Raw genomic sequence first — 17900 nt, forward strand, 5'->3', positions numbered from 1 at the left:
TTTTTTTGTAAGGATATCAATATGCCTATCCCAGGCATGTTGAAATTGTACTACTGTATTGGCCTCTACCACCTCTGATGGTAGGCTATTCCACTTATCCACTACTCTTTCTGTGAAGTAATTCTTCCTCAGATTTCCCCTGAATCTTCCTCCCTGTGCCAGCCTGCAGACACATGCAAAACTAACTGAATTTGTGTCCTTCATCTAGTTTGTGTGCACAGTGATCGCCATCCTCCTGCATTACTTTTACATGAGCACCTTCGCCTGGATGTTTGTGGAAGGTCTGCACATCTACCGCATGCTGACAGAAGTACGCAACATTGACACTGGTCACATGCGATTCTACTATGTGGTTGGTTATGGAATACCGGCCATCATTACAGGTACATTGCGGTGTCATTTGTCTGAGTCATGCTAATAGGAACGGTACAGAATGCAAACAAAGGTTCCCCTTATGTCATACAGTATCTTAGTGACTAATGTCATGCTACTATGCTCTGAGAATCATAGAAATGTTATCCCATGGCATATGGTGCTGTACCCAAATCACATTTCTATGCTGCTAATGTTACCCTCATGAATTTATCAGTTCAGTTCTGGGCATTATTATTTTTTACCATACCCATTTATTAGCCCGGGCATACAACTTTCTACCTACCATCTTTACTACTTTGTACATGAACCCTTGGATAAATGTGTGTTTCTGTAAGTGACTTCTATACTGTCAGTATCTGGGAACGTTACATGGTGGTTTTCATGTCTGTGGTAGTTGCTGAATGTGGTGTTTGAGGCTCTTCTGTGTCCTGTGTGCCCCAGGGTAGAGTCATTACAATTTAAAACTGGAAAGTTTCCTGCTCTATAGGGGAAATGTATAGATCAGTGTTATCAGAGGCTTAGAAAAGGCCTTTTGAGACTGCTGATGGTTCTCGCGTTAGCCCCTATATACAATTACACACTTGTTTAGTATGTAGTATTGAATCTCATATAGACCACAGGTACGGTCCTCAGGACACCACACAGTGCATGTTTTCCAGGTTTCCTCACAGAATCAAGTGAAATAATTAACTCCACTTGTGGATCTTTTAAAATGTGTCAGTCAGTAATGAATGCACCTGTGCACCTGGAAAACGTGAACTGTGTAGGGTCCTGAAGACTGTGTTTGAGAACCCCTGTTTGTGTCAGACTTCTCCTACTCCACTTGCATATGTTGGACATATGGTTGGTGAAAAGGGTGAGTGTATACTGAATGTGAATTATTCTATATTCCAATGCCTGTGTGCTGGGAATTTCCATTGTAGAGATTGCATTACAGAAAACCATGCTGGAAGCTGTGCATATCTCTCTAATATACTGTATAACACGAGCTCCAAATCCATATCTACTCCTGGTACTGCTGTTACTGATTATTATATATTCCTTTGTTGTCCAGGGCTGGCTGTGGGTCTTGACCCCCAAGGCTATGGAAACCCGGACTTCTGCTGGCTCTCCGTCCATGACACATTAATCTGGAGCTTCGCTGGCCCCATCGTCATCGTAGTTGCTGTAAGTGCCAACTTGTTGCTGCAGAATCCAGCCCACTGTAAGGCCTTAGGCCAGGAAAGTGATGTCAGTACATTGTATTGACTTTAATATTGGATTACAAATAGATGCGTCAAATAATTCCCTTTGACGTATCAGTGTTCATCTAGTATCAGTTCATAATGTTACATGACAGCATTGTTAATGTATAACGAGAGAGTGCATTCAGTGACATATAAATTAGGAGAGGAGAAATGAAACTACGGTGACATAAGAAGTCTCTTATATGGACAGCATAAAATGAATATTTATGAATGTGTCTCTTCATACTGCCAGCAATCTGATGCCTTACCCCGTGCACGATATTTGGAAACAGAAAAGCAAGCAACTGTATCTGTGACATGAAACTGATAATCATATATGTATTTGTGTCCTGCGTTGTAAGCCACAATAAGGGCCATGTGTATAGTAACTCTATTAAAGTTTTGGCTGAGCTCAGACTGTACTGGGAACAGCAGGCAGATGGGAGATCTATCCCTGCTCTATGGAACGCATCATTTATCCTGGCATAGTTTAGATAGTGCACGGCAGGGAGAAGACAGTGCTGAAGGAACAGAGGCCGCTGGGAACATCGTTCAGTCTTCTGTGTGCAGGAGTTCCCATGCTGGGAAGGTTATTAGCCGTGAGAGTGACTACATGATATCATAATCCTATCATCAGCCATCACGAATAGCAATGGCCAAAACTGAGCCACGCTCTGGCAGGACAACTGAATATTTGTTTTTTTATTACTTAATAGTAATATTTTTTTATTAATATTAGGTAATCCTGTTTGCTCTACAGAACTGGGAAGATAACATATTGAAGTACCTTTATCACTGTGAAATTGTGCAGTAGCCAGATATATAATAAAGTTTTATTTTCACTACAGATAAACACAGTCATTTTCGTATTGGCTGTAAAGGCGACATGTGGACGGCGGCAACGTGTATTTGAGAAAACTGGGGTGATGTAAGTTATTGTATTGTTACGGGACTTTATATGTAAGGCGGCAGAGTCACTTCTCTTACATGGGAGTGGGTTGCTTTGTGTAGTAGATAGCTCTGCCAACCGAGGTCTGCTCTTTCACTTGCTGTGACACTCAGGGACGTTCTCTTTTTCATATAATGCTTTGTATACCGAACAAATACAGTATATTGGGGGAAACCCTTGCTTTTTCACTTACTTGTCACATTAGGCTATGAAAGCTTTCCATTATGTATCTGGCTGTTTACTGCTGGCCATACACTTGTCCCATTTGGCCACTTTTCACCCGATTCCGACGGATCGGGCTGATTAATCAGGTGAAAAGTGTCCAAATCGCAGGTGTTTTGACATCTGATCCGATTCACGAACCATGGGGATGGGCTGCGACTTTTCCTGTGGTGTATGGGGGGCTTTAGTCTTCCTGCACTAAGTGCTGTGCTGATGTAGAACCTCACTATTCCTTCTAGCTCAACTCTGAGAACAGCCTTCCTCCTGCTGCTGCTGATCAGTGTCACATGGCTACTGGGACTCATGGCCGTCAACAGTGATGTGATGACGTTTCACTACCTCTTTGCCATCTTCAGCTGTATGCAGGTAACCCACCTTTTATATTCTTTCTCAGGACAGGAACATTACCCTGTGACAAACTCGTACAATATTAATTTTGCTATGATGAAAAATCAGCTTGAAACATACAGATTTCTCTGCTATTCCTTACACCCTGGTCTTTGAGTCACAATTATCTGCTTCATACTTAGCTACAGAGACATTTGGCATAGGACTGCATTCCTACTTTTGACCATCCGGTTCCCCCAGCCACTAATTCTAAAGCTCACCTTACTAGGCACCACATTATGTAGTTGCTGTTTTCCTGCCCACAGTAAAGTTCCCATTTACTTTCATATACCGGAGAGCTGCCTGACCTGCTTTGTCCTGTGTTGTCTGCACTTTGTGTCCTCTTGCGTTTGTGTGTCACTTTTATTTGTGAACATCGTTCACTGTAAAATCTGACACGTACAGTTTTGATGCCAAATATTACTGTACATACATTTAGCTGTATTTTACTAAAAGATGTATCACATCTGTCCACACATACTGTGGTAACAGGACAAATATACACATTCCATCATCATCATAAAATGACCACAATGTGATAATCAGTGTAGATGTCCTTTATCATATTCATTCCATTCTAATTCATTTTACAAAAAATATTTTTTTAAAGCACCAACTGTAGTATTTGAGATCGTAGTCCCTCAGCTGTGCTTACTGTGCAGACATGTACCACCACGCAGGATTTCCCATCTGTGCACTGCTGGCATCTCTTCACTATCCTCAGTGAGAAGCATTATTGTGGCTGTCAGGCACCAGCTGCCGTTCTCCAGAACATACAGTATGGTTATTTACTGTGTGACACCCATATTGCCAGATCGGTTATCTTTACTTCTCAGACACATGGAAAGTACTAGGAATCATTGTGCTTGGCATCTCCAACATTTCCCAATGTATGTGATCGCCTGCATTTCTTTTTTGCTGAATTTAACTTCACTATTATGCTCTTCAGTTAAATGATCTTAAAAATGGAACTGCCGTGATTCCTGTATATTCTATAATATGTACTTATAGGTTGTCAGTGTCGTTTGTAAGCTTGAGCAAATACAGCTCTAATTTGAAATTGATATAGGTGGAGTATCCACATTATTCCAAAGCTAAAAACCTTCTGGGGACAAGTAACTGGCACTACTGGGGACATGATATGTAACCATCACTAAATATGTGCAAGAAAATGATTGCTTGTCATTCAAATTCGGTGTCTGATGGTGTGTAAACACGTACAATGTGCATGAGATTTTGACTATATAATCAAAATCTCATCTGGATCTCATGCAGATCGCACAGGTTTTAACCCTTGCGATCTCGATGCTCGATCCCGTATTGCAGCCAGAAAGTCTTGGCTGCATAGACTATATGGTGCAAATCTGCACTATATAGTCTAAATTGTATGCAGATAGTCTAAATTGTATATATTGTATGCAGATAGTCTAAATTGTACAAGTGTGTACACACCACCTTTTTTATGTTTTAAAACCTTGATACATATTTGTGTGTATTTCATGTGTTTAATGTGTTTATACAACATAAATACAAAATACCTCAAGATACCTCATTTGAAATACAAAAACATTCTAAAATACAGAATAAGCCGTTATCCATAATGCTTCTGGTCCTGAGCAATTTGGATAAGGAATACTCAACCTGTATCACTTATTCAAGTACATTTCTGTACACAGCCTGGTCAGATGGACAGTAGCTGTGGTATCAACTTAATAAGACTACTCCCCTAATTTGCTGGTGTATACGAGATGTGACTGTTAAATAACAGGAAAGTACTGAGTTTAGAAAGTGTCATCCCTCTCGCACAGATATTGTTCTGTTAAATAGTGTTCAAAAAGGTTGGGTTTTTCCCGTTCGTTGTGTTGATTTCAATTTTAGTTAAATTTAACAAAATGCTCACCATGGGTGGTATTATATCAGTTCCACTTCAGTTCTCTTGCCAAGCAAAAATAATTGGAAGGGAATTTGTACAGACATATTGGAGCAATTTCAAAATTTTTTAGATAAAATGTGATGAAACATGGAGCTTTAAGTACGAACCTGAGAGAATACACCAATGCACTGGAAAATACCACTATCACCAAGAATGAAGAAAGTACATCCTAAGCAAGTCGAAATTCATAGCCATGTAAATTATTTTCTTAGGTGTTATTTTGGCAGCCTGGGTAACAGAAGGTGCAATAGTGCTACAAAAATGTTCAATACTTTGTGGGATAGGATCTGAAGAAAGAGGCCAGAGCTGAGGAGAAATGGTTTCATCCTCCATCTGGTGAATGCACCAGCTGGAACTGTCGAAATGATAGAACCGTTGAGACAGTTGACAAAAATAATGAGCAACCGCACAGCTTTGACCAATGGGAAATAAGAATGCAGTGGTGTGTGTGGATGCAGAAGGGGACTAAAATGTACTTAATATTAAACCTGCTAATCCCCTACTGTATTCTGTTGCAGCTGAGAACAATAGTCCTTGGTCAGCCATGGCTATTCAGAGAAGGCTAGCTCAAGAAGGCTCCATCTGTACATTCTAGCATCAGTCTTGTTATTTAATAGCCACACCTTGTACATTTAGTGCTATTACACCAGAGACCAGATAAACCACCCTGGTTTATCTTCAGCTTTTATCTCTGTTTTTCTTTATACAATGGTAATATGCCAAATCAGCTATGGCCATTTTCACTCCACAAGAGTACTTAAACACACACACATACACACACACAATCAAAATCACCAAGGGGTAGGAGGTTGGATAGTAAAGTACACAGTGTACCGCTTCAGATGTTCTGGCCCTTCTTGCGTGTACTATGCAGACATCAATGTGTGGTGCACGCCATGTTGTTTGTAAATTAGGCTCTGGGTGTATTTTTCGGACACCTAACCCCAAAACTATTATTTATTTTTACATATTATTTACTGCAGGGGCTCTTCATTTTCTTTTTCCACTGCGTATTTAACAAGGAGGTAAGAAAGCAGTTAAAGAATACATTCACTGGAAAGAAATCTCTGGCAGACGACAGTACTACAACAAGAGCCACCTTACTGACTGTAAGTCCGATACACCATGACTAATTATATTGTTTCCTACAGTGCTATTGTCCTCTCCAGATAACACAAAATAAATATATATATATTAAACGTGGGTATGCCATGAATGCTGGGCGTTCCCATAGGCGCAACTATCCACCGCCGCCCCCCCAGCCGCAGCCTTTGGTGCATGCACCCAGCAAACAGTCTGTTTGCAGTGGCCGCACGCATATGCACATGCGCAGAAATACGGCTGCGCATACACCCAACATTGATACCCATGCGAGCGAACCAGAATAAGGTCCTTAATGTCTTGTAAACGTAGAGCTCCTTCATGCAAATGCTACCAGAAGTTTCTTGTGGATTTACAGTATTAGCTTATAGTAGTCATGAGATGTTATTTAATAGGATTACATAGAATACATTGCAAATGAAAGCGGCATATCAGGGATTTTTCACAAAGATATAATAATTCATAAGATTTTTTTTGTAACGGTGTAGATTAGCATATTTATACTTATTTCTTCTTACAATGTTAGTTAAATATGCCCTTATCTTTCTGTCTGGTGGAGTGGAGCCAAAGCAGTGTGTTCCCCCCTCTGTTGGATACAGTAGTTCTGTTTGCTAGTTTTGGTAAAGTTCCCATTTGTGAGAAAGGCAGAGAGTTCTGTTCTCACCTAAGCTGGGTACACACTGGGTGATTTACTGTATATCGTTCAAGCAAACCACTGATATATTGGAAGCCCATTTAAACAACATAATCATAACCCTAATGTAAAATTGGAATATATCGTTCGGATAAGCAGATGAGCTATTGTCCCAGAGTTCAGTGCTGGTAGCATGATCATTATTTGAATGTTCTATCTCCCAATAACACTTTTAAGTGACCTACCTTTTGCTAACATTTTGTTAGCATACACTAATGAACAATTAGACCAGCATAAACAAATACTGCTAATTAACTTTGTTTCTTTCCCTTTCCAGCGAACCCTAAATTGCAATAATACATATCTGGACGAGACAAACATGTACAGAACGGGTTTCGGAGAGTCCACTGTGTCTTTGGAGAGCACCGTCAGGTCAGCCAAGAGCCACAATAGCTACCTTGCTTATATTCTCAGGTAATCTGGTGGCGGGTGCATGGCGCTTTTGCTTCTCTTTACTTTTTCAATCATCACTTCAAAGGTACAGGGGAATTAACACAACTTGTAATACTCAAACTACTGGATGTATGCCTAGAACTTGAGCTTCTCTCTGAGATACCATTAGACATGGTCTAATTACAAGCAGCATACAGTTCATTCAGGTACAATGGTGGAGAAATGTTGGGGCTTAAAATCCCTTGGCACATAATGGGGTATGACTATTGCTTTCTGCTTGGCTAGCTTTCCTATTGTTATTCCTCTATAACTGATAAATCAATGCAGTTGCTGCACATGTGTGTTCATTACTCACTGACACATTTTAAAAGATCTACAGGTGAGCTGTGAACTGGAATTGGGAAACACTGACATAAATGTTTGTATCTACTATATGCTCCACCCTTCTCTTGTTATCATACAGGATATAAAACGCTAGTTTTAGGCTGATGCTGCTGCTGTACCTGCTGCTGAAAACTAAAATTACCGCTGTGGAAAACAATTATTTCACTCCGACTACTAAATATTCTTCTGCATTAATATCACACTAAAATGTTCTGATATCTTTTTCCTTTCATTGCTGTTTGTAATAATTTGCTGAGAGCATGGCAAAATAATGTATTTCTTTTTCATTAATATCCCATTTTTTATTGGACAGTTGTGTTTTATTATGATATTAGTTACTAAATCGCCCTATTTCTGACACAGGGACGAGGCTGCTCAGAAGCTCAGCGTGTCTTCAGGACAGACTCGGGCTGGTGTTACTGAGGTCGACACTGCGCTTTTCCATAGAAACCGCACACACTCTCATGGTGAGGTCCAGCTTAAAGAATTATTTATTGTCTGTTTCCATGTCCCATGTAAGGTTATGCATCTTGGTAGTGATAACCAATGTGCTACATATCATTTAAATGGGGTAGAAATGGGTAAATCAGAATTTGAAAAGGACCCAGGAGTCCAAATTGACAACAAAGTGGGGTGCAGTGCCCCGTGTCATGTAGCAGTGAAGATGTCCAACAGGATACTAGCATATATAAAAATGATCATGGAGGCTAGGTACATCAATGTAATTATACCACTGTACAAGGCATTGGTTATATAATCAAAATTTAGCCCCAAGGGAACCAAAGTTAGTAATTGAAATAAAGGATAGAAGATCTACAGCACCCTGTAACAAGGGTTGAACTTGATGGACGCAAGTCATTTTAAACCTAAACTACTATGTAACTGTAAAAATGTTTAATAATGATTGTTGATTACATAAAGTTCTAAAAATGTCTATGATGCTTTGCAGCTGTGGCAGGCTCCAGGGCTCAGGGGGAAATTATGTGGGAAGTCTAATGGCACGTAGATATGATGGGAGTTCTCAGCTGCCCATTTATTTAATTATTTATGTATCTTCAGGCAACGACTCGGACTCAGACAGTGAGCTGTCCCTTGATGAGCACAGCAGCTCGTACGCTTCCTCACGCTCTTCTGACAGCGAGGAGGAAGAAAATGATGCAAAGGAACAATGGAAACCAACCAGCCCTAAAAATAACGAGCGAGGACCTGTTCATAGCACCCCTAAAGGTAGAACACAAGGCACGCATGCTTCCCCTACATACCTGTTCATAGCACCCCTAAAGGTAGAACACAAGGAACGCACGCTTCCCCTACATACCTGTTCATAGCACCCCTAAAGGTAGAACACAAGGAACGCACGCTTCCCCTACATACCTGTTCATAGCACCCCTAAAGGTAGAACACAAGGAACGCACGCTTCCCCTACATACCTGCTCATAGCACCCCTAAAGGTAGAACACAAGGAACGCACGCTTCCCCTACATACCTGTTCATAGCACCCCTAAAGGTACAACACAAGGAACACACACTTCCCCTACATACCTGTTCATAGCACCCCTAAAGGTTCAACACAAGGAACGCACACTTCCCCTACATACCTGTTCATAGCACCCCTAAAGGTAGAACACAAGGAACGCACGCTTCCCCTACATACCTGCTCATAGCACCCCTAAAGGTAGAACACAAGGAACGCACGCTTCCCCTACATACCTGCTCATAGCACCCCTAAAGGTAGAACACAAGGAACGCACGCTTCCCCTACATACCTGTTCATAGCACCCCTAAAGGTAGAACACAAGGAACGCACGCTTCCCCTACATACCTGTTCATAGCACCCCTAAAGGTAGAACACAAGGAACGCACGCTTCCCCTACATACCTGTTCATAGCACCCCTAAAGGTAGAACACAAGGAACGCACGCTTCCCCTACATACCTGTTCATAGCACCCCTAAAGGTAGAACACAAGGAACGCACGCTTCCCCTACATACCTGTTCATAGCACCCCTAAAGGTAGAACACAAGGAACACACGCTTCCCCTACATACCTGTTCATAGCACCCCTAAAGGTAGAACACAAGGAACGCACGCTTCCCCTACATACCTGTTCATAGCACCCCTAAAGGTAGAACACAAGGAACGCACGCTTCCCCTACATACCGGTTCATAGCACCCCTAAAGGTAGAACACAAGGAACGCACGCTTCCCCTACATACCTGCTCATAGCACCACTAAAGGTAGAACACAAGGAACGCACGCTTCCCCTACATACCTGCTCATAGCACCCCTAAAGGTAGAACACAAGGAACGCACGCTTCCCCTACATACCTGTTCATAGCACCCCTAAAGGTAGAACACAAGGAACGCACGCTTCCCCTACATACCTGTTCATAGCACCCCTAAAGGTAGAACACAAGGAATGCACGCTTCCCCTACATACCTGTTCATAGCACCCCTAAAGGTAGAACACAAGGAACGCACGCTTCCCCTACATACCTGTTCATAGCACCCCTAAAGGTAGAACACAAGGAACACACGCTTACCCTACATATTATTGGACACGTCTCCCTCTATGCAATTTAGTATCAAAGCTTCTAAAGCGGACTGCTGGAGAAGTTGCCTTTCAGCTTGTAGTGGTCATTGATCAAGTACATTTCAAACAATAAAAGGTATAAGCTGATTGGTTGCTAAGGGCAACTTCTCCATTTGCCTAGAAGGTTTGACACCTCTTTCACCTGGAACCATTCTTATACTAATAAACAATGCATTCTTTCTTTTGGTTTATAAATGAAAACTGGACACCAGTATTATATAACAAAAAAAAAATTCTAAATTACATTTATATATGTGTATATATGGGCTTTTATTTTTATTTTTGTAGTGGATTCAATACCTAATCACGTTAAACCTTACTGGCCAGCTGAATGTATGACTGCCAGTGACAGTGAGGATCAGGCCAACAAATGCACGCTGAAGGTAGAGACCAAAGTAAATGTAGAGCTTCATAATGAGAACCAGGTTAATCATTGCGGAGACACACCCCGTGACAAGGAGAACGAGGCACAGAACAAGGATGGAAAACTCATCAATCAAAACAATCACCATCCAGAACTCAGAAAAGGTAAAATAGTATGACAAAAGGAACAGCATTCTGCAGTGGAAATGCCGGCACTGCTACTTCTGGACCCATATACAACACTTAGAACTGTTCTGGCCACACACTGTACTGGGTAGAGCAATTTTCAGTTGGGTATAATTGTCATTATCATGCAGCATTGATAACTCTACCTAAGTAATGGTAACCATGACCTAATAGGTTTCCACATATCTAGTCCATGCTGTCTGCCCCAAATCTTAGCATTTACATGATTGGTATGAGCAAAATGAATGTGATGGCTTATTTAAAGAAGAGCAGCAGCATGTATTTTATTCTTTAAAACATAATCCTGATGTTACCCTCCTTTTATGGATATTGTGAATTTAGAATACAATTATGGCTTGAGAAGATCATTGGTTGTTACTAACCACACCCCCTACACAAAACCGTTAACTCAATGCATCCCTCCTTGGTTTTCAGAACATTGACCTAGAACAGTGGTTCCCAAACTCGGCCCTCAAGAAGTACAAACCGTTCAGGTTTTAAGTATAGCCATAGGTGACTTAATTAGTACCTCAGTCGATTTGATTTAACCATTTGTGCTAAACCATAGATAGCTTTAAAACGTGGACTCTTAAGCTGTGTACACAAGGGGGCGATAGGGGCTGAAATCGCTGGAAATATGGTCGCTGGCAACCATATTGCCAGTGATGGGAGTGTACCCCGGCGATAAATCGTCGGGTGCGCGCTCCCGTTTTCAGCCCCATTCTAATCGCTGGTCGCAGCTGATTACCTCTTCGACTTCCCCGGCAGAGGTTCCTTTTCATCAGCGACCATCTCTGGTCGCTAATGAAAAGGAGACACTGAGCAATATATCTCCCCCGTGTGTACGGGGCTCTAGAGCTCCTTGAGGACCTTGTTTAGGAACCGTTAGCCTAGAACCATCTTATTCTGTCCCTGGTTTTTAGATCCAGAGATAAATAACTTTGTCATAGAAGTCAATTTCCACTGTGTCCTTGAGGTCTCCATATACAGTATATGGTATAGGATCTCTTTAGACATTGCTAGATATTTACACCTTATCGTTGGCTATAAATAGGTGTTTATATCACATATTTTTATTTCACATATCTAGATAGTATTCATGTTCTAATCAAAAATAGCATCTAACTTCTTCAGGAACATACACAAGATAGAGATTAAGGTAAAAAATAAAAACACAGAAACTACAAATCCTTTTAGTTTGGCCTACAAACATAGCTGACACATAAGGTACAGATGACATAAGGGCTTCATTTGGGGGTTTGAACGAACTGCATGCAATCAACATAATGAATTGATGAAAACCTGAAACATTTTTATTTTATTTAAGGTCTTTCTGTATATGATGGGCATGAAAATAATTCTATATATTCCATGTTGCAGTTGCTAGGTTTACCTCATATTTTTGGAGAAAGCACTTTGGTCAAAGTGTTGTTGCTTGCAGTGGATGCTTGTATAGTAGGATCACATGTCACTGATTCCAGTATTATGGTTTCGTGACTCTATGTAGTGATAGTGATCTGCTGTAATGCAACTGCCCGGCAGTAAAGGTGTGTACACACTAGACTGTATCACAATAAAATATAACAACATTATCGTGTATATCGCCTGGTGTGTACGACTATATCATTATCGATGCACACTACCTGTATTTACAGACTTCTTTGTGTACTTCCCAAGCAATGTAGTGAAGTATCCAATCCAACTGGTTTTATTATGTATGGACTGTAGATCCCGTAGGACTATTTCACACGCTTCGGCTCCTGCCGGGCGGCGAAACCCCGCACGGCCAAGAAGCTGTGCCTCACACAGAAGTTTAGAATGGTGGGGATGGCCACAGCCCGGCAGCCGTCTCTTCCAGTGGTGGGATCCGGCTGCAAACGGGCGGCTGGGCCGTGGCCATCCCATGTGAATGGACACAATCGTGTCCATTATTAACTACTGTGTGCGGCACGGCTTTTGGCCGTGTGGGGTTTAGCCGCCCGGCAGGAGCTGGAGCGTGTGAAATAGCCCTTAGTGATTACCTGATGGGATAAAATATATGGCTATTTGCTGCAATGATAGGACAGACCAATCTGCATTTCATGCAGACATTTCTGGTGCTTTCCTGCTGCATTAGTTATTGTCAGCCTAGGAAGCTTATCTGCTTTAGGTCTTAGGTGCTAAAATGTAAGTTTCTATCATTATTCCGAATAACAATACAGCTTTCATAAATTACATTGAATGATGTGTTCTTTTCATAGCAGTCCTGCCCATTTTATTTACCTAGTGAGTCAAGTTTACTTAAGAGAACAAAAGACATAGGTGTAATAGGACTGCCTTGTGCACAGTCCCTTGTCGAATATATTTCCATGATGAATTATGGAAGGCCAGTGTCATTTATAAATTGTGCAAAACTGGAAGCTGCAATAATATACAGGCTGTCTACTTGGTCTACAGATCCCTGTGCTGGAAATCCTTTTTGGAATCTAAATCCTTAAGGCGACAGATCTTACCTGCACACATTCTACTTAGTAGTCCGGCATTGGGATCTGTCATTTCCTTGTGATCTGTACTGTGGAGTTTCAAACCTGGGTTCTCCATTGTGCACCTTTTTTTATTGAGCCATAACACTTGTTGTTCAGCCATTACTGCTACAGACCTGACTGATAATAAGGAATGCAATGTTCTGGATAACTTTGTTTACAAGATTATAGCACCAAAAACATACAAGCAAACAGCCATATTAAACAAACCAACAATGTTGTCACGTGTGGCTTACATGTTACAAATTTAACCCTTTGAGTGCCCAAATCTCTGAGAGATGCGCAAAATATCCACTAAAAATGCCAAACTTTCACATTTGTTTATATAAAGTCAAATATCCTATATAAAGGTAAACATTAAAGGTCATTAGGACTACAAATATTTGTTTGCTATTTTCACACCTATTTTGACAACTTCCCTTGGCAATCAAAGGGTTACAGAGACATTTCCTCATTTGATTCATGCTATTTAATATGAATACATGTGCTTTCCCTTCAGTTGCACAGCACTGCAGCATAAAAATAAGCATGTAAGAGAAAAATAGTAGTATTATTTTTACGCCACCAAATTGCCTGCAGCACCGCACAAGGCATATAGAAAGTAAGTAGTATAACTTGGCGGCAGCACATAAGTGCAATGTAATTTAACAAGTCTGAGGTACAATTCAGAGCAAAACACAATGTAGCACGAGGACAATGGTTTAGGGCCCAGCAACTAACTGTGACTATATTAGCAATACAGCGTACATATGTGTACTTGTATGTATTTGGATACATGACACTGAAGCACCATAAGCTTGACAGACCAGTTCCTTTTACGCTTATTTATATTTGCCTCTTAACAGGTATTCTGAAAAACAAAGTCACGTACCCACCGCCATTGACTGATAAAAACATGAAAAACCGACTGCGTGAGAAGTTGGCAGACTATAATCAAAGCACTATTTCATCGAGGACTTCTTCCCTATGCTCCACTGATGGTGTACGTCCAGTAACGGATTCTGCAATAACCATAAAGAATGCACGGAGTGACCACTCTCGAGAACAACTCAATGGCATGGCTATGAATGTTCAAGTTGGGCCTACAAATGGAGAAGCTTCGGATTCTGAGTAAGTTAAGAACATACAAAAGTACACTGGGAATCCATGTAGACTTATGTATACAGCACCAATGCACATGGTGTGTTCCCTATGGTCAAAATGGTGATGCAAAATGTCTCCTCATCGGTCCACATTGGCCAGCGCAGTGATGGCTGCACTTTACTACCCTTATTGTAGCCCTGCTGCTCCTCTAAGGTCAAGGACAGCAAGGCTGCTAGGAATGTTTTCAGTTTGAGATGTAATCTGTGGGGATGTCAACATGGAAACGTTTTACATAGCTAAAAATGTGAAGCAGCAATGATAAAGGTGGTCTGATTAGCAGGTGTACGCTAAAGTGCAAGTGCTTAGTTATGTATCCAACCCTGCCACTGCATGTGTATTGGAAAGAACTTTTCTAGCACTGTATTTCATTGGAAATTAAATCTGCTTGGAAACAGACAATTCTGAACACACTGAATGGAGGAATTTAATGTAGGACCCCCTCCCTCTCCCTTAAATTTACCATTTCAGTTAGCTTAGCAGTCTGGGTCAGTGGCTTCCTATTGGAAGTCCTACCTGCCAGTTTCCTGATGCTGGAACTGCCAGACAGGGCTGCGAAAAGTAGAGTGCTGGCTTCCTGCCTGATCAGCCCAATACTGCTTCTGTGGGCTGCAGTGGATGCAGTCCATAGAAGTCAGATTTTTACACATGTGCAGTCATGCCACCACTGTGTGCGCATATGCCAGTCCCAGCATCTGGCAAATCCATTGCGCTGGAGCTGAGACCTGGACTGGGGAAACGCTTGCTCTCTCCTCGGGTAACAGCTGCCTACCACCCAAAAAAAGGTATGAGCTGCTACTTGTCCCATTGGATAGTTTAGTTTTCTTGTTTACTTAACGTCTGTTGCAATATTATTAAAGGCAAAATGTCCTGTTATTTTATAGGGTAACCAGCAATTTGATTTCCCTGGAGCAGAAAGTCAGATTTTAACATATTCATTGCAATTGGGTAAATAGATTTATTGCATATCATTAGTAAATGTCAGTTTGCATGTGTGCTGAATGTGGACAAGTGGTGGCAGGGTTGTATTTGCATGCTACATCTGTGAATACTGTGAGACCTTCTCTCCTCCATGGGTGATATGCATGACAGACAAACTAACATATAACAGTGTGTTACCTAACCTTAATCCTGCATGATCCCTTCTTTCACGAACAGCGGCAGTAATGAAACTTCAATTTGAATCATCAGGAAACCTTGAAGGCTGCTAGTGACCGGAAGCCCTCATCCCAAGCTTGTGACTTCCCGGACACCTGGGATTATACAGAGACGTACAAGTGTGCTGCTCGGGGATGTATCATTGCTAATGCAATTACCTAATATGGCAGACTTGTGACTGCTTCATGATATACATCACAGGGCTGTGCGATCAGGATTTAGGAGAATATAAACCCAGTGCCAAATTGTGACAATAAGGCTCCATTGCCCAGGATGAAAAGAACATCAAAGCTGTGGACATCGATAGAGACTGGCGGATACTCCGAGCCATATACGTTGCAGGCAAGACCGCTTTGTGGTGTAATCTAAGCTACTACTCTGGAATGAATGTAAATACAATGGCTCTACTATGGTAAGATCAGCAATCTCACCAGCCCTCTTATTTGGGGGCCTGGTGATGCTGATACAGTGCTCAATGTGACCTTCCAGCCTACTGAACAATGCACACCGGAATATGACACCAAGTGCCCTTCATCAATTTCACCACATTACAATGTGTCTTAAAAAACAAAAACAAATCACCAGTGTAAAAATCTGTTGTTTTTTAAAAAAAAAAACTTACTGTAGATATTTTTTATATATATTTTGTATGAAGACTTTTACAAAGAAAACAAGGCTCTTTTTGTAAATTTTACATTACTACTAGTTTTGTTCATTTGCTACTCACAGACCTGCTGATGACAGATATTTTTATATTAAGACGATTGCACAATGTTACTTGAATTTTAACTATTATTTTGAATGATTCTTATTTTAGACACCTGTCCTATGTTAAGATAAAAAGAATCAGTTAATATTGCTGCCAAGTAATTTTCCTTGTTTAACACTAATACACAATGGACAGAATTTCTTCTTCATCTATTAGGATTCAAGTGCCTCTACCATTATCCGTCCAATCGCGGAGACCACTCACCCAATGTATCTTCCTATATAAGCCCACTCTCGCTGGGGCGTTGTGCTGTTATTCTACAGGCTGTCATTGAAAGTGGCTGCATAATAGCAGCATTCACATTGTTACACATTTATGCTGAAAAAGGCCTAGGAACTAGTTTCCTTTATTGGTCCCTTTATTTTAACTGAATGTAAAAATCTTTTATACTTTTAAAATGTTTGTTAGGAATTAATTGGCTAACACAACTTTTATATTCCAAATGGTTGAACACTTTGTGGTGGTAAGAAATCTTTGTGGAGCATTGTACCTGGAATGCTAGTGCATGACCATCTGTTGGCTCAGGAAAATGATATCTATGTCCCTTATTACGTTTTATGGTATCATTTTTAGCAGCGTGCAGGAAAGTCCTGGCTTATGCAATGTAGCAGTAATGACCGGCCGTTAAAGGCTATTGAGGCAGGCTGGCAGCTACATAGAACTTGGTATCAGACCAAACTTGATGTATGTTTGGGCACCAATGAACGGTCCTCAGGATCCTAAAGCAATGCATATAAGGTGAACATTGTTAATTGCGATAGGCTTGCTTAATTAGTTCTAATACATATGAAACTCAATTGTGACTGCTGTATGAGGGCCTATACTGTACCGAAACAAGACAACTCATTTAGAAGTAGCAGACAAGGGTTTGGCTTATACAAAGTGCCTTTACAATAGATCATTGGCCTTACTTTTTTGCATTTGCAAGAATATGTAAACTGAACAATAATTGTATTTGTTTAAAAGATAACGGTTTCATCACTCAATGTTTAAAAAAAAAAGTTCTGTCATACATTTAGTATTTATAGAGGCAAATGGTATTTGATATCTGTGCGCACACAGGCTCAGTGGCAGAGGAATGTTCTAGGTGGCATATGTATATTGTGACTCGATAAATGTCTTTTGGAATTTGGGAAAGAAGTGTTAAATATTGGCAAGGGTTTTTCTTTTGTAATATTTTTATGACAAATATTTGACACTGGATCTTTTTTACATGCATATTTATTAATGTACAAAACACTGGAAAAGCAATACTGATAACAATGGAGCAGTAAATTAAAATGTTTATTGTATTATTGTGCTGAGTCATTTTATCATTGGAAAACTGTAGCGGGAAACTGAAACAAATCACTTCAGTAAACAGATGGACAGGGACAGGAAATAGGAAACAACTGCCAAAATATACTATAACCTGTAAAAATGAAATTTCTGCTTTAATATTAATTTAACCACCTCATTCATCATCTTTTTATGCCAGGTCAAATTGTACATTTTGGTTTTGGCTATT

The 17900-nt window shown here is 40.7% G+C and overlaps 1 protein-coding gene across 1 annotated transcript in view; it reads left to right on the forward strand.

Moving 5' to 3' along the window:
- The window catches only part of CELSR1 (cadherin EGF LAG seven-pass G-type receptor 1), a 180388-nt gene extending 162700 nt beyond the window's left edge, over window positions 1-17688 (forward strand). Inside the window, 12 exon segments of the mRNA XM_083182922.1 lie at window positions 209-383; window positions 1430-1542; window positions 2450-2529; window positions 3012-3138; window positions 6076-6201; window positions 7165-7301; window positions 8028-8131; window positions 8724-8891; window positions 10544-10783; window positions 14172-14436; window positions 15351-15414; window positions 15625-17688. Coding sequence (XP_083039048.1) covers window positions 209-383; window positions 1430-1542; window positions 2450-2529; window positions 3012-3138; window positions 6076-6201; window positions 7165-7301; window positions 8028-8131; window positions 8724-8891; window positions 10544-10783; window positions 14172-14436; window positions 15351-15396 — 1581 coding nt within the window. The 3' untranslated portion in view covers window positions 15397-15414; window positions 15625-17688.
- Window positions 17689-17900: the final 212 nt, after the last annotated feature.

Source organism: Crinia signifera, chromosome 4 (genome assembly GCF_055691185.1).
Source record: "Crinia signifera chromosome 4, ASM5569118v1, whole genome shotgun sequence".
Lineage (NCBI taxonomy): Eukaryota > Metazoa > Chordata > Amphibia > Anura > Myobatrachidae > Crinia > Crinia signifera.